Here is a 25,015-nt window from a genome sequence, read left to right on the forward strand (position 1 = left end):
GTTTAGACATTTGCCTTATATTAACTGGCATAGTTTACAGAACCTGCTTCTGCACACTGAACTTACAAATTCACCAACAACAAATGACATTTTCAAAGACTTTTACGTTAATATACCACTGTAGATACTGCTAGGGTCCATGCATAAACCATACACAGCCAACACCAACTGAGCACAATGCTGATCCTGTCTACAAATCCCATCCCGCCTCCTCCCCATCCCACAAGGGGCTTTGGGCACTGCCTACATATATAGCCACTATACATACACACTACCTTCTGATTTCATTCGGTTCCACGCCACCATACAGTTACATTTGTCATGTAGTAAAATCCACAGAAGAAATTCTCTCAAACACTTACCCTTGACTTTCCTTCAGCGTCCATTAAGAGCTCCACGTATGTTACCTCACCAACTACAAATCAGATTCCAGACGACACATATACCAAGGGAGAAAAGCCAAGAAAACAATGGGAATTTAGAACAGTCAACAACCTTGTATGGAGCCTCTGCCTTATAAGAAAGCCCAGAAACACTCCATATTCTCTAAACCACCAAGCTGGACATTACAGGTGTGCAGTAAAGTCTTTAAAATGTAATTAAACAAGTCCTTGATTTTCCTCCACTCAAAACAAGCTATTTCCACAATATCAGTTTCCTCAGCCTTTAATACTCAAATCACTTGTGACAATCCAAATCCATGGAAAACTGTCTGCAAGGATAGTTTTCCTTTCTCCACAGAAAGAATCAGATTTCTATTGGAGACTGACATAGTATGTAGCCTTCTGTCTAGATATTCCAGAAGTTAACCAGCTACAAATTCATGCTTCACTCTGAATTCTAGGACAGACAGCTAGAGGGGTCTCCAAAAACAAAATTGGACCAAACTGCTTAAGTGTCAGTGACTCATCCAGGTGTTTATTCAAGCTAGATTAACAATGACCCAATTAAATTGAAGGGGAAGGTCGACTTCATTTTTAGATCTATTAGGTGTTTAAATCTGACTAACTTCAAGAGGGGCTTCATTATGAGAGTTGTTTTGGGAATGAAAATTGCAACAAGTAATTAAGTGAATGTTTAGAACCCGTAGCAAAGAGTAACATTTGTAGGAAAACTAAATCTGCATTTTTCCACACAAGATTAGGATTGCCAATTTATGATCACTGTAACCAGACTGTATACCTCCAAAATACAACTACCAAAATGGCTGCTGAGTTTAAAGCAAATGGCATAGAGACATATAGCTGAAGAAACCTATTAAGGCTTGCTTTTCTGCCTTATTTATATAAAAATGAATGTATCCAAAGAGACTTTAAATTCCTAGCAAGCCTACTCAGATTAACATTAAAATGAGAGGACTTCCAGGTTGATTTTCAACTGTATTTGTTTATGTGGAGAATAATCTACTTTGGAAGCTAGAAGTCCTGTAGGCTGTTCTAAAAATTGCTATTTAGTAGAGGAAGATGATTTGCTTAACACTGAACAAAGAATTGCATTCTCAAGTTCTAACGTTTTCCCTCTTGGCAGGGGATGCAATAGGGAAAGAATGTTCAACTTCATCTCCCACTTGAATGTCTGTCTTTTTTATAGGGTATATGTTGAAGCATTTACTCAAATATCCAAACGGAATGTTTTGAGATTCCTTTCCAGAAACAAACAGAAAGGAGACCTTAGCAAGATCTACAACTCTCCTTCATTTGGATTCATCAGAATCCAACAGGATCAGTAGCCAAAAGTGAAAGGGAACTAAATAAGATTTTAAATGAATATTGATCCATTATTGATTCTAGGATATAGTGTCAGAAGTGTAGGGCTGGAAGTGATCTCAAGAGGTCCTCTCCCCTCTCCTTCTCCTCCCCCAGGGGGAACCAAGTAAACCAAGACTAGGGGTTCTCAAACTGGGGGGGTTGTGACCCCCCAGAGAGTTGCAAAGTTATTATGGGAGGGAGGGGTCACGAGCTGTCAGTCCCTGAACATGACAGTAAGGATGGCCAAGGAATGGCTTGGGATGGGGGGGAGGTCATCACAGCCTGAAATATTTTCAAAGGGTCCCAGCCTAGACCATCCCTTACAGGTTTTTTCCAATCGTTCTTAAAAGCCTCCAATGAGGAGGATTTCACAACCTCCCTTGAAAGCCTATTCCACTTCTTAACTATCCTTATCATTAGAAAAGATTTCCTAACATCTAACCTAATCTGCAGCAAGGGAAATTGTGTGTCCAAACTTCAGTGGACATGGAGAACAACTGATCACCATCCCTCTTTATAACTGCCCTTAAGATAAATTTTTAAAGTATCAGGCCTCCCTCTTAGTCTTCTTTTCTCAAGATAAACCATTCCCAGTTTGTTTTTAACCTTTCCTCAGGTGTCAGGTTTTCTAAACCTAAATCACTTTTGTTGCTCTCTCCCCTCTGGCTCTACAGTTTGTCCACATCTTCTTTAAAGTGTGATGCCCAGAACTGGACTCAGATGGAGTACTGTGGCTTCACCTGTACCAAGCAGAGCAGAACAATTACCTAATGTCTTACAAATCTGTTCATGCACTTCAGAATTATATTATTTACCTAGTAGAAGCTTATAAACAAGTGTCTGTTTATAGCCAAGGTTCTAAGCTACATTATATTACCATTCTCATCTTCAGTATCTGGTCTAATCTCAAGACTGTAGTTACCAACATCTGGATTCAAACAGCCAGGTCACTTAGATCAAGAGCACTGTAAACCTAGAGCTGAAGTCCCCATGGTCTACATCTCTGTATTGGGAGGGCAGCATCCACTTGCTTTGCATACATGCTAAGCACAGTCCTTGAGTGCTCCTGCCATTATAACCATAAAATAGTTTCCAACTGCTTTGGGCATAAATATTCCGCATGTCCAGGAAATTCTGAAAGCCATTAGTTTAAACAGCAGCAGCCAGAGTCAACCACACTGTGTTTTAACAAGAATGTAAATTTAATTTGACAATTTATGAAGTAGGAAAAATTCTCAGATGACCTGCTACAGACAATCCATTTCACAAAGGCCAAAAGTGAAAGTCACAAGGTTAGAAAGCAGCAGTGACCTTATGCTCCCAGTAGCACTATTGGTCCATTGGAAAGATATTGCTCTGCACTCCAAACTACTAATCAAATCAGCTGAAACTGATACATAAAAATCTACACAAACCCCTCCAAAACAAGCTTTTTTCCTTGGTCATAGGCTCAATTGTAACAAAGCCACAGTCAGATGATTTAACGTTTGTCCCTGTAATCAGCCTAATGGTCTTTTAAGGACATTCTGACCTTTGAACCACAAGATTTACTGAAGTCTTCTCTAGTAGTTATTTCACATCTCTTATGGAGAACCTTAAAGTTTATACCAATTTTGCTCTGAGCTCTCAGTGTTCAAGTTTTATACATTCACATTTAAAAAGTCATCTGTAACATTAGTTACACTTAAAAAACCCAAAAAAACTATTTGAGCCTCCTTCTAGGAGCAGCCAAATTTCAGAATAGGAACACCATGTGACAAGTGACATGTTAGCCCAACATCCAAGGTAGCAAGTCTAGATCACAGAAGAAATGTGAAAGATGCATTCTGAAGTTAGTATATGATGTGGTATGGTTCCAGGTGACATTTTTACAGGGGAAACTATAGTTGATATGAGATGGCATAAAAAATCCAGTTCCTAGAATCTGAAAGATAAAGACGGGACCTCTTCGGACCCATTCTAGATCCAGAACTATGCAATATTTTTGTTAACATGAAGTCAGTTTATTAGAAGAAGACGGGCATCAGGGATAAAAAACTGGCTAGCAAGCAGCAGGCAAGTACAGCCTACAAAATACACAGAGGGAGAAGTCAGTCTTGGAGGCACTCTTACCATATATCGGCACACCATTCCCTGCTCCAATAATATATTTCCCTTTCCCTTGTTGGGAGTGGCTAAGGAGAAAAAGGCAAGGCAAAAATACCACTATATGGGAAGGATCACAATGCTCCCCTTTGCCAGTAGCCAGAAAGTCAGTCAGAATGCACTGGGCCACCAACACAGAATTGTTTATGAACCTGATGGGAAGCCCCATCCTTTCAGCATTGCCTCTGTACAGCAGCTATCTGATCAGCGTTTTCCTGCCTGACCAGCAGACCAGTGTGCTATGGGACCTGGCAGAAGGTTTTTTTAAAAGGTTCTAACAAAGATTAAAATAAAGTTGTTTTTGCATGGAAAAGGAGCTCTGCATGCACAACTACTGAGATAAGTAATATCATCCAGGTACCAGGTAAGGGTATGCAAGAGTTACTAAAATGTATTGACCAATACAGGGGGATTATAACCTACATTTGCAAAAAGAATAAGCTCAGTGATCTAACAAGCGTTGCCCAATCTAGATAGATTTCTACTACCCCTCTATGTGGTACTTGTAAGACTTCACTTGGAGTAACAGGATCTGTTTGAATACCATATTTTGAAAAGAAGCTGACCAGCTCAATGGAAGGCACTAAAGTGTTATGAAAATACAAAATACCAAAGTTTGAAAAGCCACACTTGTTATTACAGCAACTGAAAATACATGCCCCACGAATCCTGCATCGTAACAAGCTTAGTGAGTATGAGGGTATTTGCTATTTTCAGTTTTGGCAGAATTTAACTTTCTTTAAAGTTAATTTCCAAGTTGCAAAGATTCTTCCACGTAGGAAATTACAACCCTAGTCTACAGAGAGACAAGCTCGGAGAGGCATGGACTGAATCATCTTGGATTCATCTGAAAGGACATGTAATAAATAGGAAGTTTAAAGATATAAAGGATTCAAGTTAGGGGCACTCAAATATTTTTTGTTGGTTTGTTTTAAGTTTTCAACATAGGAGTTTGGAAAGGAACGGGGAAAATCTTAAACATAGAATAACCAGAGACCCAATAGGTCTGTTCCATCTCCCTGCCAATAAAAGATTACCTATTGTACATATGCATTTTGTGTGGAAAGAAAGTCTGGGGGAGAAGAAAGATAATACATAGGCATTTTTATTTTAAAGTCAATAAAAAGATTTTATTAAGCGTGTTCGTTCATTTGAAATTTGCCATAGAAGACAATCATCCCAATTTAAGTTTCCACAGAATTTGGCCCCTCCCACAAGATGATGGCTCAGAAGTAACCATTAAACACAAAGCCTGCTCTGAGCAAAATGGGTGCAGTTCTCTTTTTTTTTTTTTTTTTTTTTTAAATTAAAAGACACTTCATCCTCCCTTTTCCTTTTTTAAAGTCTGTTCACTATTCTATATAAATCCAAAATTTGAGAAAATTTAAAGATTTCCTGTTACATTTGACTCAGTCCCATAATAAGAACAGCCCTCATCTCCCTATAGCTTGATTCATTGAGATATTTCACTGAACTTCTTTTTAAACAGAGATGCCATAAACAGATAGGCATTCACACTAAAAACAGTGATTAACTCAATAGTTAAGTTTGCATTATGATTTCCAATTAAAACAGGACTAAAAATCCTATATTTTTCTTCCTAATTGAATGCAGTCTACAAGCTTGGCACTGAATTTTTTTCTTTGATTTCTGAAGTTTAAAAGTGTCACTTTTGCAGAGAAAGCCTTTAAAAAGTGTTCTTTTAAGATACATTGAACTTTTGCAGGGTCTTCCTAATAAATTTTCCTAGATCTCACCCATTAAATTAATTTTTAGACTATCCCAGATATATGCAATATAGTAAGAGCTGAAATGTGTTATTTCTAAAATTGGTTATAACCAAATTTCATGATCTGAAGCAGGCAGACATGAGAAGTTATAATTATATTTTCCAGAGGCACTGCTTTTATAAAAGGTTTATGTCTAATCCATCTAACCCCTAATGGTTGTTTAGCGAACCTGAAAACAGGAACCTTGGTTATACTTGGTTCATTTTTCAGCCATGAAGATTATAAAGGTTTAGAAAACTTGACGTGAAAGCCTAGATCATGGAGAATTCCTTTGATGACAAGTATTCGTACCAGAAAATTTGTCAACTGTAATCATAATGTTATGACCACCAGTTAAATCAGAGTCCCATTTAATAAAATGGTTCACGTAATCTATACCATAGTTTTTGCTACAATCCAGAAATCAGTTTGACCATATCTAAGATTGTTTACAGAGTTCCAACAGAGAAGTCCAAGTAGTGCTCAAGCTGTTGCTAGATGGTGATCAAAGCTTTTCAGGTTCCCTCAGTTTCATATGAAAAACTTGGAGCATCAGATAGAGGAAAGGTGAAATGTGTTATCATAAACAGATTCATTGACTGAGAAGAATCAATATTGCCCAAACATTTTTCCACAAATAAAGACAAAAACTGAAAGCAGGCACAATACATTCAGGGTGGCAGTCCTCTAAAACTGGTATTGTGTTGAATGAAACTGTTTTCTTAACTTGTGACTTCCTTGGTTTTCAGGGTTTGATGAAACATTTATGCAATCTCAGTTCTAAATTAAGTTGTGAGGGCATTTCATTCTTTTGAACTGCTTTAAGTTCCTGGAGCTAGATATTCCAGAATTTTAAATATTTAATAGTGTAATGAGTTATTATGGGGTGTGTCTACATGAACTCTTACTGCGTGGCAAGCTGGGCTGTAAATCTACAATGCTCCAGTATGCCATACATTTACTGTATCCGGATCCTGACACTGCACATTAAAAGTTCCCTAGTTTACACTGACCACAGTATGTCAATAGGGGTACAGAGTGGGTATAAAGGTATGATGTTAAAGCCAAGATTAACAAATAAAAAAACATTTTAGAATACTGATTTATTTAATCAAAAGTGATAGGCAGGAGTTAAACAGGCGAGAGTTTAAAACTAATAAATTGTTTTAAATAAAAGAGAGAACAAGACATGTACCTACTGACTAGACTTTGTGTTTGTGGTAAGAACTCTATGGAGAAGCCTCCAATAGTGATTAGGGCTTTTGTGCACTCCTGTAATATAAATGTTTAGTAGGGAAGTGACAAACCTAGAGCACACAAAATTGAGACCAGAGTACTCAATTCAAGCTGTAATAAAAAAAACCTGGGGCACAAGCTACAGCATTAACTGAGTCAGGAAGAGAAAAGTCAACAAGAATATTCACAGGTTTGTTTGGTAGGGGTGAGAGGCAGCCAACAATGAAGTTTCAGTGTACGTTCAGTTTTCAAAATGTATGCAGGTCTGCTCACCTACATAGATACATTGAGCATATCTTATCAAGAAACAGTTTTACATATTGCTTCTCTTCCTACCTTTGGATTCCTGAATACAAATCCAGATTGTGATATTTCCATATTTGTGTTATTTCTTGCAATTAGGAAAAAGGATGCAGCCATGGTTACTGCAGATGTAGTAAATGATTCATAACCATTATCTACCGCAGTCTTAAATATGACTTGAGGGTAGCTCTGATTGCAGCTCTTAGCAGTTTGCTTTTTCAAAAGCTAGTTATTTTCTCTTAAGTTCTTATTAACACATTGTGGTTCCATCTCACTATTGAGGGTTCTAGCCAACTACTCCCTCCCAGAGTTAGAAAACTGTATTAGAAAATTTAGTATTTTAGTAGAATCAGATCAAATACTTCATGTAACAGTGAGTTTAACATGTTGCATATCATCACATCCCAGATGATAAAGTTGGTAATCTGAACTGCAAACAGCTCTGAAATATCAGACGAAAAGGGAAACCCTTCCCCCCAATCCCCTACACTTCTCCCAACCCCAAGACTGCAAAAAACATTTGTTCGGTGGACAGGATAAAAAACTATTTGGCGTTCAACCTTTTTCACATTTAGACTCCTCGTACACACTAAAATGGCATTTCACTAAAAGCTATATGTAGCCTCATTTCTGCAGAACCTTTTTAACCAATGTACAATGCTACGAACATCAATTTAGCTCAACAGGGTTTGTTAACCAATACAAGGGAGTTTCAAACAAGAAACTGGAAGTTTTAATAAAAAGTGATACTGCACACCTGTAATTCTAAGTTTCACCAACAAACAATACACTGAAATGACTGAACCAAGGCATCACTCTTCAGAGCAATATGCCACCTTTTAAAGATTTCAGATGTGCACATCTGAAAACCAATTTGGAGAGATGAGCAGACCTCCAAGCTGGTGTCTCCTAAACCATACTTACTGGCACAAAACAGCTGATTGAGGTGAATTGCTTCTACGTTCAGCAATCTGTTATGCCATTGTAGAGAATAGCTTTAAAATCTTCTACATGATTGCTGAGTGATGGAGCAGTAAAAACTTCACCTACATTTATCCTTTACGTTCAAAGCTGTTTCACATGCTCCCAAAACATTGAATTTTGGGCCTGTAATTCTTACACATACAAACCAAGAGTTCTAACAGATTTTTCAAAGCCACATTCCTGGTTCTTGGAACTACTACGCCTTGTATCAAGAAATACCGATTCAGCAAGTTCAAGCACAGCACAAGAACACCAATTTGGGTAAAATCAATGACTAGTTAGAATAGATCCCAACTACACAGCAAATCTAAACTGTTAAATATGTTATGAGCAGTCCCAAAAACCAAGAACAATGCATCTGGATATTTAAAATGACAAGCCCTGCAGACAGAATGAAGAGGTTTCACTGTTCCCCTAGGAGCATTTGCAGGAATGAGTAGCTGAACAGCAAGGCAGGAAACAATCTCACATCGGACTTTTCCATCCACGTGAACTGGAGAGAAACCACAAGACACTTGGAACGGAATTCAACATAATATTTAAAGACATCTACACATAGAGATACTCCTGTTCCCAATGTTTCTTGCATCTCCAAGTGAAATTATAGTAGAGTTCTAAAACATAGGATCATTCATAATTAATGTAACAATGCTACAATCAAGCAAAGACAACTGAAAGGAGAGAACTTTAAGATTACTGATAGTAGTTCAGTTGTTAAATTCAGGTACCACTTTATTGTTTTGAGTCAAGACGTTTAATTATGAATGTTCCCCATGGCCTACAGTCCTTAAGATTTAGTTAAATGCATTCAATTCCAGTTTGCCTCCAAAGAAAAAATATTTAAGAACCTTTTGGAAATTTGTGTTCCTTTCATTTACGCCACAGCTTGTGAGTACATTACCTAACATTCCTTACCTAGTTTATGCCACAATTAACATTGGTCACTAATTTGCAAGACATCAATTTATGGATCATTCTCTTTCTATGTATTGAAGAAGTGACCTACAAAAGAAAAGTGAGTTGTATGCTTTTATGTATCTTTAAAAAATTGGAGACCTCTAAATCATAAGTGGAGTTCCCCTGATGTACTACTTCAGAAATTCAGGTCTTGACTACTCTGCTTTTCCAGAAAGACAGGAAAACTAGTAGGCCCAATATCAATAAAAGCAAACAAGTAAAACTTATTTGAGTGGGAGCATTTTAGAATATTGGCAAAAGTTCAAAGTAATTCAGATTTTTGTCCAACTTTGAGGGGATAAGGATACTGAATCTATCAATGACAATATTTTGGGAAGGGGTGGAAAAAGGTCAGAGTAACATGAACACTTCAAGGTCTCCTTTACATGTAATGCAGCAAATGCTGAGGCACAAACCATTTTTTCTCCTTTGCAGGTCACCCTTAAATACATTTAAGTTCTCCTGAATGTTGTACAGCAATATGGATATTATCTAAACACAAGTCAGACTATTAAATTTAGTATATATAGCTGTGTCCTAGAATCAAAATCAGCAGTAGATGGACAACCTACATTACCCAAAAACATTACATACTTCAGAGCGCATTATAGTACCTCAAAACTCAAGTCCTGATGTAGAAAGTCTGACGTTTTCCATGAGACAAAGGCACCTTTCAAGCTTTGATGAAGCACTATTAACCACATGCCAACATGCCTACACAGGAACTATCCTGTGTGGAAAGCTGCCTAAGAACAGATATCATGCAACACCAAAACGGCTTTAATCTAGACCCCTTACAAAACTCATGTCACTAATTCTATCCAGAACAAAATCAACTAATAAATTTAAAATTTCGGGACAAAGTCAGCCACAGATAAGATGACAGACACCACTCAGCCACCCAGAGCATCCATTACCTTTCTCTTTGACCAGGTCTTTGAGAGACTGCCACTTCACATCAAATGGAATATTTGTAATAAAAGCTCGATATCTTTTAGCAGGGTTGGCATATGGCTCGAAACGATTTCCCCCTCTTTTGACACTTTTCTCTTTCCTTTTTTCATTCTGGCTTGGTCGTTCACCTTCACTGAAAGCAAAAATACAAGTATTCAGACATCATATTAGCAAGTACAGCATTACTTGTCAATATATCACACCTTTAAATACATAATGAAATAGTTTTTGCACATTCAAGCAATGTAGCAGTGTGACCATAGAAATTTGTAATTAACATTAACTTTAGTTCACAAAGTTTTGGTTTGATGATAAAAGTCTGATGTGCAGGTAGTCTCCTTATTAACTTTAATTATTAAATACCTGCAGCTCAGCTCACTAGGCCACCTAAACCTGGGGTGGCCAACCCACGGCTCATGAGCCGCATGCGGCTCTTTGAGATTAAGTGAAATTGACCAGCTGCCTCAAATTGAGCATCAGCCTGAATTTTCGGCCTGTGGCTCTTTGCAATATCTACATCTATTTTTTGACTCTTCGTCTCTGACTGGTTGGCCACCCCTGCCCTAGACTGTGAACTGTCTGCCACATATACCTAACCTGCTAACCTAATGGCTTTCCTGCCCCTAAGAAGAACATAGTTAAAGGTGACCCACCCATCCCCCCAAAAAAATTCCACACATACACCAAGTAGAACTGCACCCCTTTTATAATGTTTTTAGTACACCTAGGCAGATTTCTCACTGAACAGAAATTTTTGCAAAAAAATTTTTCAGGACTTTTAAACTATTTGGCAAATACAGGCAGAACTCATAGTTTCAGCCAAAAAAAAGTCTCATAGAAACGTTTTGACTTTCTTTCAAATGAGCTTTTCATTTTCAAATTTGACTAATTTTTAAAAACAAAAGGGTGAAAAAAACACCAGAAAATGGCCAAATCTAAACAAGGTATTTTTTGTAGATTCAAAATGAATTTGACTTCAATTTGATCAAAGATTGAAAAAACTATTTTGGTTTGAATTAAACTGGATTTTTAAGTTTTTGATTCCGCTGCCGAACTGAAAAGTCTATTACTTGTTCAGCTCTAGTTTATAGTAGCCCGGAAAGGAAAGTTTTCCCCAAGAGTAATATTTTTTTAAAATTAAAAGTTTAATTTTGATCTTCCTTGGAAGAGTCCATAGCCATCTGGAGTCAGATATGAAGCAAGTGATTTTTATTCAAGCTTTAAAGCTATTTTTAAAATGTATCTAACCAAAACATTTGGGAGAAGAGCTCCATTGGATTCAACACATTCACTCCTTCACCTTGGATCAAGAATCTTCAATCAGCATACAAATCAGCCCATGAAAGTAACTAACAGAATGTAACATTGCTGGTTTAAATTATATTTTTGCCAATATTTCTATGATAAAGACTGAAAGCCTTCAAGAAAAGATGAGGAGGGTATAGCACCAACCTTTTCCTCTGCACATCACTTTTAGCTCCAGGCTGGTCTATATTATAGAGTTTTATGGACAAAATTTAGCTTTTGTCAACAAAACAGTGAAGGTGTACACACTGAAATGCTCCTCCCACTGATGTAACTGCCCTGCTATGCCAACATAATAAAACCACCTCAAGATGTGTAGGGCTTATGTCGGTGTAGTTAGGGCAACACAGTGTCAGTGTAGAAACTGCGTTCTTTACATCAGCTGTTGGCTGCCATTCCTGTCAATTTTACAGCTCAGCTAGAGCCATGAGATTGACAAGAAAGTCAGGCAACCAGAGCCCCGCTGCCCCCCACTCCTGGCTGGCAGCACGACGAGAAGTCCCAGGCAGCTGGACCCCAGTCCTGCCTGGGAGCTGCCAGCGGAGCTGAGAGACCAGGCTCTCAGTTCCCCCACACTACCCCTCTTAAGTCAAGTGAGGAGCACTTCCACCAACCTATCTTTGTAGTGTAGACAAGGCCTAAGACACTAAACCTGTGGAAACAGTAACACGGCATTCTTATCCTGAAGGGTTCTACTTGCTTTAAATTTTCCCATTTTTCTGCTTCAAATATGAAATACTGAAAGTCTACAAGATAATTTCACAATCACTTGTTAAAATGCATACTACTGGAGAGGTGGGCAGAAAGGAGCCCTTTATACCTACAATTTTGTTTCAACATAAACTTGGAGCTTAAAGTAACCTGACCAAAGTTTCAGACAGTATCTCGGTTCTGCTCAGCTGCACTGGTGTATATTAGACATAAAATAATTTCAATACATTTTCTCCATTTACAGTTTTAACTCCAAGTAAGGAATAGAGCTACAAGACTCCTTTCATTCACCGCACACCATCTAGCCTCTGTACCTAATGAGTAACGAGTACTGTAGAAATGAGGGGCTGGAAGAGATTTATTAAAGTGAGTTATGATAGAATTGCCTTTTTATTTTCTATTTAGTATTTGTGCTGGACTAAAAATGTGTAGTTTGAGACATGTTTCTCTAGAATATTTTTACAAGCAACTTTAGGGGGGAGGTGAGGACTAGAAGGATCCCAATTTAGTCTCAGAGTAGCATTCTCCTTTAAACCTTGGTTAGGGCTCAAAGCTTTTTTTGGACACCACATTCCTACTTTGCATGAAAAGCTTGGAGTGTTAGCCACATGCCAGAGCATCAGTTGCAGTTTTTTGCATATGAGTGCTCAATTTGAAGCAACAGTAGCTATGCCATCTCATCAGCTCCCCAGCGACTCTCCAAATACTACCAAGGCACCTTTCATTTCCCCTCATTGCACACAAGTCCAGTTTATACATCTAAAATCTCAACTGCTTCAGTTTTACAGCTGCAAGGCTTTATTTGCCAAGACAAATCCCTGACATACCTGTGTCTGCAGTCCTCTTCCCCTCACACTAAGGGTACAGCTACACTCTGAGTCAGATATAATCAGCAACTCGAGGAGACATTCTTGTTAGCTGATGGAGCTAGCTCACTAAAAATAGCAGCATGGCAGCAGCAGGAGTAGCTAGTCCTCACAGCCACCATGGCTACACTGCTTTTTTAGTGTGACAACTCCATCAGAACTAACATCAGCATGTCTCCTCAGACTGGAATTTATACCTCAAACTCAAGGTGTAGACAAACCCTTATTGTAATTCTCCAGGATGACTGACCACATGGATCAACTTTTCAGGGGAGGGGAGTGCAATCCTGCGTGTGTGCTCAGCTCTCCTAGAAACCAGTGTCTGTTCGGATCATCAACCCCAAGGATATAAGGGAAGTGACCTCAACTACTCTTTCTTTCAGTTGATTTAGGAATCTTTAATCTAATGCTCTGAAGTAGGGAAGATGAGCAGGGATCCATTTTGACAGTCAGAGTGTCAATACCTATGGTATTTAAGAGTTATTTTCCTTTAAGAACTGTCCCCATGAATCCACAATTCTTGGAAGAACAAGCCATAGTGACCCTCCAGGAGGGGAGTTTGAGTACCTCCAAGCGCCTCGAGACAGGACCAATACTGCAAAAAAGCCAGTGAGGTAGGTAAGATGGAACTCCCAATAGCAATGTTCCTCCTTCATCCCCAATAGAAGGGAATCTTTAATATTCTGAGGTACTGTGGCCCAGGTATCCACGTGGTTAAGGCAGTACACCATGCAGACTCCCGAGATGTAGCCTGGTAAATGGTGTTACATGACAAAAGGCTTACCACTTGTAAGAAAAGCTATAGGTTTAGGATGGGACCTCTAAAAGGACATTGTCTCCTTAATAAAATGAAAAATCCTCTTAAACAAGCTTTTCAGTTATGGGGCTTCTTAAGCCTCCAGTAAATTCAGCCTTTTGTGGTGGAATGAGTGTGGACTTGTTTAGGCTAACACTAAACTCGGGATGCTTTAACACTTTTCTGAGGGCTTGTCTACACTTGAAATGCTACAGTGGCACAGCTGCAGCATTGGAGCTGTGCCATTATGGTACTTCAGTGTAGATACTTACTACACTCATGAGAGGGATTTTTTCCAATCAACGTAACTAATCCACCTCCCCAGGAGGAGACGGCTAGGCAATGGAAGAATTCTTGCATTGACCTACTACAGGAGTTAGTCTGGCTTAACTAACTCACTCAGGCATGTGGATTTTTCCACGCCCCTGAGCAATGTAGCTGGACTGACTTAACTTTTGAGTTTAGACTTGGCCTGAGGTACATCTTGTAGGCAGCGTGCTAGGTACAGATACAAATATCCAGACATCCAAGAAAGCCAATTGCCACAGGCAGATATTTCATGAAAAACATAGTGAAGACACCAAAGTCTAAAAAGCTGTATTGGTAGAGGTCTTCTCCTGGAAAAAGTTGGAGGTATATTCAATTACAGATGGTGACTTTTGTATCTTGACTCAGCTTTGCTATATGGAACTTCATACAACAGATGACCTGCCCCTAGAGACAGAGGACCTCCCTCTGGAAAAAAGTTGTCTCACATGAAATCAGGAAAAACTCTGACTCTCTAACCAGAAACGAGTGGATGTCTTCATTTTGTTCCTCTGGGAGCCAAATTTATAAAGCAGCTTGTCTTACTGAAGGCAATCATGTTGCCATCACCGCTCAATAGTTGCCGAGTCCCATCTGCAAGTGGTCAAAAACTAAGCTTACTCCCCAAGAGGCTCCAGTCACTATAAGAGCCCAAAGGTCACACAAATGAAAATATTCAAGCCTCTCTCAAGAACCAAATATGGAGTGCTTGGTTCTAAAAAAAAGAAGGAAAGACACTGGGGCTAGTAAGCCACAGAATACCCTTGTTTACAAAGTGGTCACATCCCCAATTGCTTGTTCTGATGAACATAAGAAATCTATGAGTTTGTTTCCCCCCCTCTGAATCAGGAATCTAATTTTAAGGCCTCAGCAAGGCCTTCATTCCCCCTGAAGGGAAAGCAAAGCACTGGTTGCTTTTCTGCTGGAGACAAAGATGGAAGAAGTGTCTCTGGCTCAGCCACCACATACTCATCCTCTTATTTTACTGAGGCCCTAAGACGGAGAGAACTGTTTATAAGCCAAATTTCAGTTGCCATAAATATATGGTAGGCCAAAAGGTCCTCACCACTCAGGATGGAGTCAACGGTCATGGTTCCTCCAGCTCCAAAGCAACCAGGCAGTCCTCATGGAGTCCAAATTCCAAAGCATGCCCAAAGACAGCTGAACTCCACTCATAGGAAAAGGATTAAATTATCTGGCAAATCATATGCTAGACTCAGCCATCATTGTATTCTGGCCTCCAAACAGCCCTTCCTCTCTCTCACCCACACAGATCTCCTTAATTTTTCTGACACCCTGGGTCACATGAAAAGAGGGATGGAAACTCAAGAGTCAACGGCAACAAACACAAGGATACTATTGAACATTTACATGCAGCCACTAGGCAAACTGATCTCAGACTTTAAGACAAGAAGGAACCATCATGATCATCCAGTCTGACCTACACATTGCAGGGCACAGAACCTCACCAACCCACTCAACCTCTGGCTGAATTGCTGAGGTCCTCAAATCTCAGCCTCCATGCCATCAAGTGCAGGGACTCCAGGTCTGGGTGCAGAAGTCGGTCCTGATCCTGGAAAAGCAGGCTGTGCCAGCGTGACAGGTCCAGGGGAGAAGCAACAGACAGTTCCAAGAGCATCGTGAACCAGGGCTGCCTGGGCCACGCAGGTGCCATAAGAATAACATTGACCTTGTCTCTGACTTTCAACAGGACCCTGGGAATCAATGGAATAGGAGGAAAGGCATACAGAAGTCTCCCCGACCAGGAAAGTTGGAAGGTGCCCAACAGAGCCCCTTTGTCAAGCCCACGAAGGGGACAGAACTGACTGCACTTCCTGTTGACCTTAGAGGCAAAGAGATCCACTTGGGGAAACCCCCACCTCTGGAAAATCATGTCAGCTACCAATGGGTGGAGACACCACTTGTGGCAAAGTAAGAAGGTGCTGCTGAGTCCATCCGCTGTGGCATTCTTGATACCAGGGAGGTGCGATGCCACCAGGTGAATATCGTGATCTATTGCTAGATTCCACAGACTCACCGCCTCCTGACAGGTCTGGGGAGCGGGCCCTGCTCTACTTGTTGATATAATACATTGCAGCGGTGTTGCCCACGAGGACCTCAACCGCCTTGCTTCTCAGGAAGGGAAGGAACACCCACATGCCAAATGGATTGCCCTGAGCTTCCTGACGTTTATGTGCAGCCCCAGTCCTGAGCTGATATGCACCCCCCACCCCAAGTCCGAAGCGTCTGAAACCAGAGTCATCAAGAAGGCTAGATCTGCAAAGGGCATCCCCTCCATTACCGACCAGGGGTCCGACCACCAACCCAGGGAGGCTAGGACTTGCGGGGACACTAACTACCCTGTCCAAGAGGTGCCTCCTCGGGTGTACACAGAGGCCATCCATAACTGGAGCGGCCTGAGTTTCAGACGTGCATGACGCAGTACGTAGGTGCACGCTACCATGTGGCCCAGCAATGCAGACAAGTCTGTGCTGTCATAAGGGGAGAGACCCTTATGCCCCCGATCATGGTTGAACATGGCCTCGAATCATGTCTGTGGCAGAAAAGCCCTGGCACTTGTCGAGTCGAGAACAGCCCTGATAAATTCTATTCTCTGCACTGGCGTCAAAGTGAATTATTGTTCGTTCGCCAGCAGGCACAGACGGTGGCAGGTGTCCCAAACTAAGGCCAGACTGGTTTGAACTGGGCCCACGACTTTGGTCTGATTAGCCAGTCATCAAGATACTAGTAAATCTGCACCCCTCAGTGCCGGAGATACACGGTCACCACCACCATGCATTTTATAAATACCCTTGGGGCAGACGACAGGCCAAAAGGGAGGGCTGTAAACTGGTAATGGGAGCCTCCCATCACAAACTGGAGGAAGCACCTGTGTCCTGGGACTATCGAGATATGAAAATATGCATTCTTTAGATGAGGGCGGTATACCAGTCTCCCTGATCCAATGAAGGGAATGATGGAGGCTAGGGAAACCATAGGGAACTTCAGCCTTTTGATGTATTTGTTTAGGCCCCACAGGTCCAAGATGGATCTGAATCCCGGTTATTTCCTCATTCCCAAGGCAAAAGGGGACTAGAAACCTCATCCTCTCGTGTCTGGTGGAATCTCCTCCATAGCTCCCAGTGTAATGAGGTTCTTCACCTCCTGCATGAGGAGTTGGTTGTGAGAGGGGTCCCTGAAGAGGGACGGGGAAGTGAATTGCGTGGTATAATCCGCTGCAATGGTACCCAGGACCCAATGATCCAATGTTATGCGGATCCATGCCAGGAGGAAGGGGGCAAGTCAGTTTAGGAATAACGGGGACGTAGGATCCTGATGCAAAATTGGAAGGCCGCCTTCGGGTGCACCATCAAAACGATTGGCGCTGTCCGACCGAGTGTCGGGAGGGGGCCAGCTGGTTAGCCAAGGAAGGCGGCGGGGCCGCTGGCACCACCTAAAGCTTCTGTCTATATCCCTCCTTCTGTAGGTCCCAAAGCACTGAGACTGGAACCCAGGCTGTTGCTGCTGTGGGCAGAACTGCCTTCTCGTGGCCTGGGGTGCGTAATGGCTCAACGAGCACAAAGTGGCTCTTGAGTCTTTCAGCCCGTGGAGCTTAGTGTCGGTCTGCTCCGAAAAGAGTGCACTTCCATCAAACAGCAGGTCCTGGATGGATTGTTGCACATTCTCAGAAAGACCATATGCCTGCAATCACGAGCACTGGCACATGGAGATCACGGAGGCCATGGACCTTGCAGCCGAGTCAGCCGCATCTGAGGCTGCCTGTAAGGCGGCCCTGGCCACCATCATGCCTTCCTTCAAGATGGAGAAGTCCGGTGCCTGCTCCTGGGGCAGAGCCTCTCCGAAATGCCTGAGGGAGTCCCAGAGTTTATAGTTATACCTCCCTATCAGCATTTGTTGGTTAGCAATATGGAACTGCAGGCTGGCAGTAGAATAAATTTTCCTCCCAAAACAGATCCGTTTTTTTATTGTGTTTATTTTTGGGAGTTGTGCTGGGCTGCCCCTGCCTGTCCCATTCTTTGGTAGCCGCCACTACCAGAAAGCTAGTAACAGGGTGTGTAAATAAATATTTGAACCCCTTTGCAGGGACATAATACTTCTTCTCCGCTCTCAGAGGTTGGAGGCAGAGAGAATGGCATTTGCCACAGGGCCTTAACCAACCTAAGGACCCCTTCATGGACCAGCAAGGTGACCCGAGCCGGCGCCACCGCTGCCAGCACGTTGAAGAGGTTGTCTGAAGGTTCCTTCAGCTTCTCCGCTTCCAACGCCAAGTTCGAGGACACCCTCTTAAGGAGCTCTTGGTGGGCTTGGAAGTTGTCTAAGGGAGCTGATGGTCCTGCTGCAATTGCCTCGTCTGGGGAGGAGGAAAATGACTGTCTCGGTGCTGGGGGTGGTGGCACTTCCCCTGGTTGCCGGGGGAATTGCTGCAGCTGTTCCTTCCAATGGGTCCGATTCTGCCTCCAAAGTGGGCAGGGGTGAAAGGGCTGTGGATTGTTTCCCTGACGACATAAGTGAATAGGGCCCCATGGCCAAAGAGAATCCCCAAGGATTCCAGTACGGCCATTGAACAAGCCACTGGCCCTGAGGCCAATCTGGGGCGGTTGGACAGGGGCCCTGCTCCCGACTCCCAGGTCAATGGGGCTGACCAGAGTGGGCTGCTGTCTTCCCCAGAGTAGCAGGACTCGTTCCCTGGTGAACGACGACCTGTGCTTGACCCTTTTCCTGCCAGGCGGTGCCATGAAGAACAGGAGCAGTATCTGCCCCCCGCCGAATCCGCTGGCATTCCAATGGTGAAGAAGCTTGGTGTCGTGGTGGTTCCTGTACTGGAAGGGCGCTCTGACTGACACAGTGCTCAGCCCTGAGAGGGAGAGGGACAGCTCTGAAGCCGGTCTCAGAGCAGCCTCCATCAATAAGGCCTTCAGATGAATTTCCCGCTCTTTTGAGTTCGTGGTCTTTGAATGCCTTACAGATTCATCACTTGTCTGAAGTGCCTGGGGGAGTTTCACAGGAAGGACAACTGTCATGGGGGTCGCTAAGCGGGAAGGGCTTGCCCTAAAACTTACACGCTTTGAAAACAGGAGATCAGGGCATGCCCCACTGTCAGGTGGAGGTCCGTAAGGGGACCACCTTCTGTACTAAACTATTTACACTATCAATTAATGAAAACTAACTACTCAACAAACTACTTAAAGGAACACAACACTAAATTGCTAAGAGGCACCTGCAGTAGCAAGACAGACAGTTCCAGTAACCGCCAGTGGTGGAAAGAAGGAACTGAGGGGGCGTAGGGCCAGCAGGGCCTAATATAGTGCATCATGTGAGCGGGACTCCAGAGAGCACTGAAGCTGGTCCTACGGGAACTGCTAAGGGGAAAAAAATCCGGTAACCATGCACGGGGGCATGCACACACCTGCTATGGAATTGACATGAGCAAGCACTCATAGAAGAACTTCAAGTTATCCCAGGGTCTCTACCAATCAGCCCTAGGAGAAAATTCCTTCCCAACTCCAAAAATGGCAGTCAGTTGGACCCTGAACATTTCAGCAAGACCCACCAGCCAGACACGTGGGAAAATTCTTTGTAGTAACTCAGAGCCCTCCCCATCTAGCATTCCATCACTTGCCATTGGGGATATTTGCTACCAGCTGTCATAGATCAGCTACATGCCACTGTAGGCAGTCTCATCATACCACCCCTTCCCATAAACTTATCAAACTCAATCTTCAGATAACATGGATTCACACAAGCAATATGCAAATGAAACAGCTCTACCTGCTCTTCACTACATAGTACCACACACCACTGCTTGGATGAGAACAGCTCATGGATCAACAGCTAACTGAAGGACCTGAGCAAGGCGCAGCTGATGCTGGTATACAGAGCGCCAGTTTGCAGTCACACGGCAGTGTGCTTTGGTTGAAAGTACATACCCACAACTGGTCACTTCAGTCTGTAGCTTAGGCGCACACCTGGGTATAGCAGAAAGCATCACTCATGGATGTAACTCTCTCCAGTTGGGTAGGAGACTGCATCCCACCCTGGCAAATCATGACCTGCCCTCCATTATTCATACCTGTGACTTCTCAGCTGGACTACAGCAATGCAACATGCCTGGGCATGCAGTATTCCATGCTTGGAAAACTCCAGCTGATACAGAATGCTGTGGCACGTCTCCTCAGCAACACTGGCTACCCTGTCCTCTGCTCCCTAGCTTCTCACAGAACATCAAATCAACTTCAAGGTCTGTTCAAGGAATTTAATGACCTGGGCCCAGTACATTTAAGAAGTTGCCCTAAAGTTCTAAGATGAAGACTACTGTCAACCACTTTACTCCTCTGGAGCAATGGAACCTTCTACAATAAGGGACGGTGATCTATGCAGGAGACAGAACTCAGTGGCTGACCCAAGACTAGAATGAACTCCCACGGGAACTAAGGACCATCACATACCTTCCTACCTTCCACTCTAAGTGCAAGCCACATTTCTTTAACCTTCCCTTATGTAATAAAAACAGCAATTGTGCATATATGCATATTGAAAGAATTTCAAGACACCACTGCACACGAGAGGATGTGAGAACATAACATGACAGATGTTAGTCATGTTGCTTAATGCACTATGGAAGGAGCTCTGATAGTATGGTGATGAGTTTGGTGTAAAAATCTGTACAAATTAAACCCAAGATAAATACAGAGGCAAAGCAGATACTGGTTTAGAGTAATGAGCCTTTCTCCAGTCCAAGTCAAAATTAGGACAGAGGTTTTCAAATTATGGGGTGGGCACCCCTAGGGGGGCATGGAGAAACATTCTGGAGGGCATGGAGGGAGTGCCACCCAACCCTGTTCTGCTTCAGGCCCTGCTATGGCACCCACTCCCCGGCCGCACCTGCGAGTTGGACAGGGATACAGGGAGGCACAAGGTAAAATGTCTGGGGACCATTGAGCTAGGATAAGAAGCACTGATTCAAGGCATTGGAAAACCATTGCACAAGCCGCATCTCTAATGGCAATAAGGCTAGCCATCGGGAACCAACATCTCTCTTTCATGATGCTGAAACCTGCAAAATAACTGGTAACAGGTAGGCCTGACTGGAGATCACAAAACTAGTCTTGCTGATATCAGTGAGGGAACATTAGTATGCATTCCTCAGTCTTCCTAGTGGAGGAAGTATCAGGTTATTTAGCAAAGCTTCCACAGTCCCTGATACCAAGATAGCAAGTGTAGAGAGAGCTGACCCAGTGGTATCTCCTGCACCAATCTCTCAGCACAGAAAAAACACCAGCAGTGGACACCAAGACCTGCACCCTTTTTTACATCAAGATGGGAGCAAGAGAATCTGTCAGCATTGTGACCCTTCTGCTTCACCTTCCAGCCAGAGAAGTGTACAGAAGGCAAGAAGGTGTTTTGGAGTCCCAAACCTGCTTAGTGGGCTCAGTAAAGAAAAGCAAGGATTTGTTAGGCTCCAACCTGATTTTAGAGCCCAAACACATGGGAATCTAATGACATTACTGCAATGCATGAAAAACAGGTCTCAATTTAACTTCCCTAACCATGCCACTTGATTGTACTGCTGTTCTGCGCTAAGTACTCTAGCAGGACCAGTATCAGAAAAAAGGGAATACGCTCAAGAGGACAGAGCTGCAATCAATGCCCAACACCACTTTTCTTTTTAAATAAAAACACAGCATGCTAACTTTCGGGGGAGGGGTAGGGGGAGAGGAGGAGAGAGACACGGACACAAAAGGGCAGAAAGAAGGCAGACGTCAACAACGGAAACCTCCAGGACACTGATTTCATCGTACCCCCTTGCAGTCAAAAGGAATTCAAGGCAGGAGGCCCACACCCACCTTTTATAGCTATAGCCGTGAGCAGGGTTGGGCGAGAGCATCTCCCCTGATCCCCGGGGGAGGAGGGACCGGGAGCCCAGAAGGGAGACAGAGCCAGTGCCACATGGAGATTGTCACGTGAAAGAACAAGCCAGGCCAGAGACTCTCGCCAGCCATCTCTCAGCCAGACCCGCAGACCCTCAGCCTCTGCCCCCCACCCCACCCCCCGTCCAGCCAGACCCGCAGCCCCCCCGTCCAGCCAGCGTCCCAGCCCCCCCACCCAGCTCCCCGTCCACCCAGCGCCCCAGCCTCCCGGCCTCCCGCCCGGCCCGACGTCGTCACTCAGCCAGGCCGCTGCGCCCGGCTCCGTCCGTCCACCGAACCTCTCCGCCCCAGGAACTCCCCCACCCGCAGTCGAGCCGAGCCGAGCCGGCGCCAGGCCCCGGCCCACACATGCGGGGACTAGGCCTCCTGCTCCCCCGGCCAGGAGGCCGCCCGCGAAAGGCCAGGGCCCGTGGGGACGGCGGATCCCACCGACGGGACGGGACGGGCCGGCGTCTCACCTCTTGGGGGGCCCGTCCCCGGCGCTGCCCGCCCCGTTGGCCGCCGCGGCGGCCGCCGCCGTCTCCTCCATTTTGCCGCCGCCCTCACTCCCCACCGCCGCCATTTCCTCCGCGCAACCCCTTTGTGTGAGGAGAGGCCGCCCCGCGCGTGCCCCGGAGCACGCTGGGAAGGGGCGGGGCAGCCGTTGGGGCAGGGGGGCGGGCGCGAGGAGAGGGGCGGGGCTGGGCTTGTGGTGATCCTGATGGCAGCGCCCTCGCGTGGCCGCGCTGAGAGTAAAAGTGCGGAGCGGGGCCGCTGACGTCACTCACGGGGGGGGGGCGCGGGCGGGGCGCGAGACCGAGAGTCGAGACCAGGCCGAGCCGGGGGCGGCGCTGCGCTGCGCTGGTCTCCGGCGTCCCCGGGCCCGCTCTCGCCGGCGGCGGCACTGGGCGGGGTCCCACCGTACCGGGGGGGGCTGGGAGTAGCACGTGGGGGGGTTGCACTGTGGGGGGGGGGACTGGGAGTAGCACGTGGGGGGGGGGGGTCGCACTGTGCGGGGGGGGGACTGGGAGTAGCACGTGGGGGGGTTGCACTGTGCGGGGGGGGGACTGGGAGTAGCACGTGGGGGGGTTGCACTGTGCGGGGGGGGGGACTGGGAGTAGCACGTGGGGGGGTTGCACTGTGCGGGGGGGGGGGGGACTGGGAGTAGCACGTGGGGGGGTTGCACTGTGCGGGGGGGGGGACTGGGAGTAGCACGTGGGGGGGTTGCACTGTGCGGGGGGGGGGACTGGGAGTAGCACGTGGGGGGGTTGCACTGTGGGGGGGGGGGGGACTGGGAGTAGCACGTGGGGGGGTCGCACTGTGCGGGGGGGGGACTGGGAGTAGCACGTGGGGGGGTCGCACTGTGCGGGGGGGTTACCCGGTGACTGAGGGGCCCCTGCTGCGGTGCTGTGCCTGGGGTGGGTCAGACCCTCCGTGGTGGAGCGGTGGGGGGGTCACACTGTGCCGGGGGGGGGGGCGGTGCCATGCCCTGGAGGCGCACGTGCAGCCCTCTCCCCCTGCCCCAGAGGTGCGCTCGTCTCCGCTGAGAGCTGTGGGTCTCCGTCTCACATCCCCCCGTGACTCCAGGAGCTGGGGCTTTCAGAGAAGCACCGGTGCTGCCTGCCTGGTGTTAAAGGGGTGAGAGGCGACAAGGCTGTGTGCGTGCAGGGCTGACAGGCAGCACTAGAGGTTTGCCGAGAGTCATGCCTGCACGGTGTGGTAGCTCGGTGCTGGTGAAAGCCACTGGCCCCTGGACCGCCCCGTGCCTGCAGCCAGGCAAAATACACACGCAGACCTGCTGGCATGGGTTAAACTAAACACCCATGACATCTACTTGGAGCCTACATAAAAGTTGAATGTAATATAACACAGGCACCTGCTACATGCGCCACCATCCCAAAACATCATGTCCCCAAACCTAGCAATTACTCAGATCCATCCGTCTTTTTTTTTAAGGCCCGGCTTGACACAGCCCTGGCTGGGATGACTGAGTTGGGGTTGGTCCTGCTTTGAGCAGGGGCTGGACTAGATACTTCCTGAGCTCCCTTCCAAGCCTAATCTATGATTCCTCCCCACCCAGCTCCCCCATGTTCTCTCCCTCCGTCCATCTCCTCCCCTGCCCCCGTTTTATTTCACTGCAGATCTATCCAGGGTCTTACCATGGTACACGCCCCTATGGTATCTGAGCCCCTCCTCTAAGTAAAAGACAGCAATGGACCGCTCTCTCCCTCCATCTCGGATTTCCCTTCCGGAGACAGGCAGCCAGTTGTATTTCAAGGGTGTCGTTTCAGGAAGGCATGGACAAAGAGGCAGCTTTTGCATTCAGCTCTCAGTGCAGTGAGGCTGGTGGTTACGCCTATTTAATTTGTCGGGAAGTCTCAGATCATCCACCTGTGCCCGACTGCTAGTGCATGTCTCCCTCTGAGTCCATCCATCCCTCTCTGGCGTCTGGTGCTTCAGAGGCAGCTTGTCTCCCAGGCCCCAAGGTCCATCCTCAGCAACACCTCTTCTGCTCAGCTCCCTTTCTGCCAGAAGGTGGGGCTGAGCACTTTGCTGTTGCAAGTCCCAACCTCTCCCCTTCCTCCCTGGCTCTTCAGGGCTCCTCTCTGGAATGCATCACAGATTTGCATGTCATCCTTGCACATAGGTCATGCCAATCATCCTGTATCATTCCAATGTTAGTGTATGTGCTGTGTTGTTACAGACATACTTGGTGACAGGTTGTTTTTTTTAAATAAATTACCAAAAAATTGAAAACCTTCAGCAGACCACATGTGGAAATGAAGCAGGGGAACATGTCTAAGGAAGTGAGTGAGGTATGGTCCTGTGGAAAAAATAGTATGTGATCATGTAATTAAAGGCTGTGTCCATAACGCCTACCCACAATGGGGTTGAATGAAAACACGGGCACCCTAATTCTGGCACCACCGAATTTTTGAGGGCTGATTAAGGAGTTAGACACAATTCTGCCTGTTGTGTGGGTTTTTCATTTTTTGAGTAAACTTCA

At 45.0% G+C, this 25,015-nt stretch overlaps 1 protein-coding gene and 1 non-coding gene across 2 annotated transcripts; both read right to left on the reverse strand.

Moving 5' to 3' along the window:
- Positions 1-231: 231 nt before the first annotated feature.
- Positions 232-22,638, reverse strand: LOC137158978 (heterogeneous nuclear ribonucleoprotein M-like). The gene is made up of 3 exons (XM_067557043.1): positions 22,488-22,638; positions 10,060-10,229; positions 232-415 (listed from the first exon to the last, which is right to left on the reverse strand). The coding sequence occupies exons 1-3, from the start codon at positions 22,589-22,591 to the stop codon at positions 351-353; spliced, it is 339 nt and encodes a 112-aa protein (XP_067413144.1). The 5' UTR covers positions 22,592-22,638; the 3' UTR covers positions 232-350.
- Positions 22,639-24,608: 1,970 nt separating this feature from the next.
- Positions 24,609-24,714, reverse strand: LOC137162495 (U6 spliceosomal RNA). Its single transcript, XR_010922382.1, has one exon. It is a non-coding gene; the product is annotated as a U6 spliceosomal RNA (small nuclear RNA).
- Between the last annotated feature and the right edge of the window lie 301 nt (positions 24,715-25,015).

The sequence above is a fragment of the Emydura macquarii genome, unplaced genomic scaffold, assembly GCF_026122565.2.
Source record: "Emydura macquarii macquarii isolate MOO-44397 ecotype Brisbane River unplaced genomic scaffold, CSIRO-AGI_Emac_v2 contig_306, whole genome shotgun sequence".
Lineage (NCBI taxonomy): Eukaryota > Metazoa > Chordata > Testudines > Chelidae > Emydura > Emydura macquarii.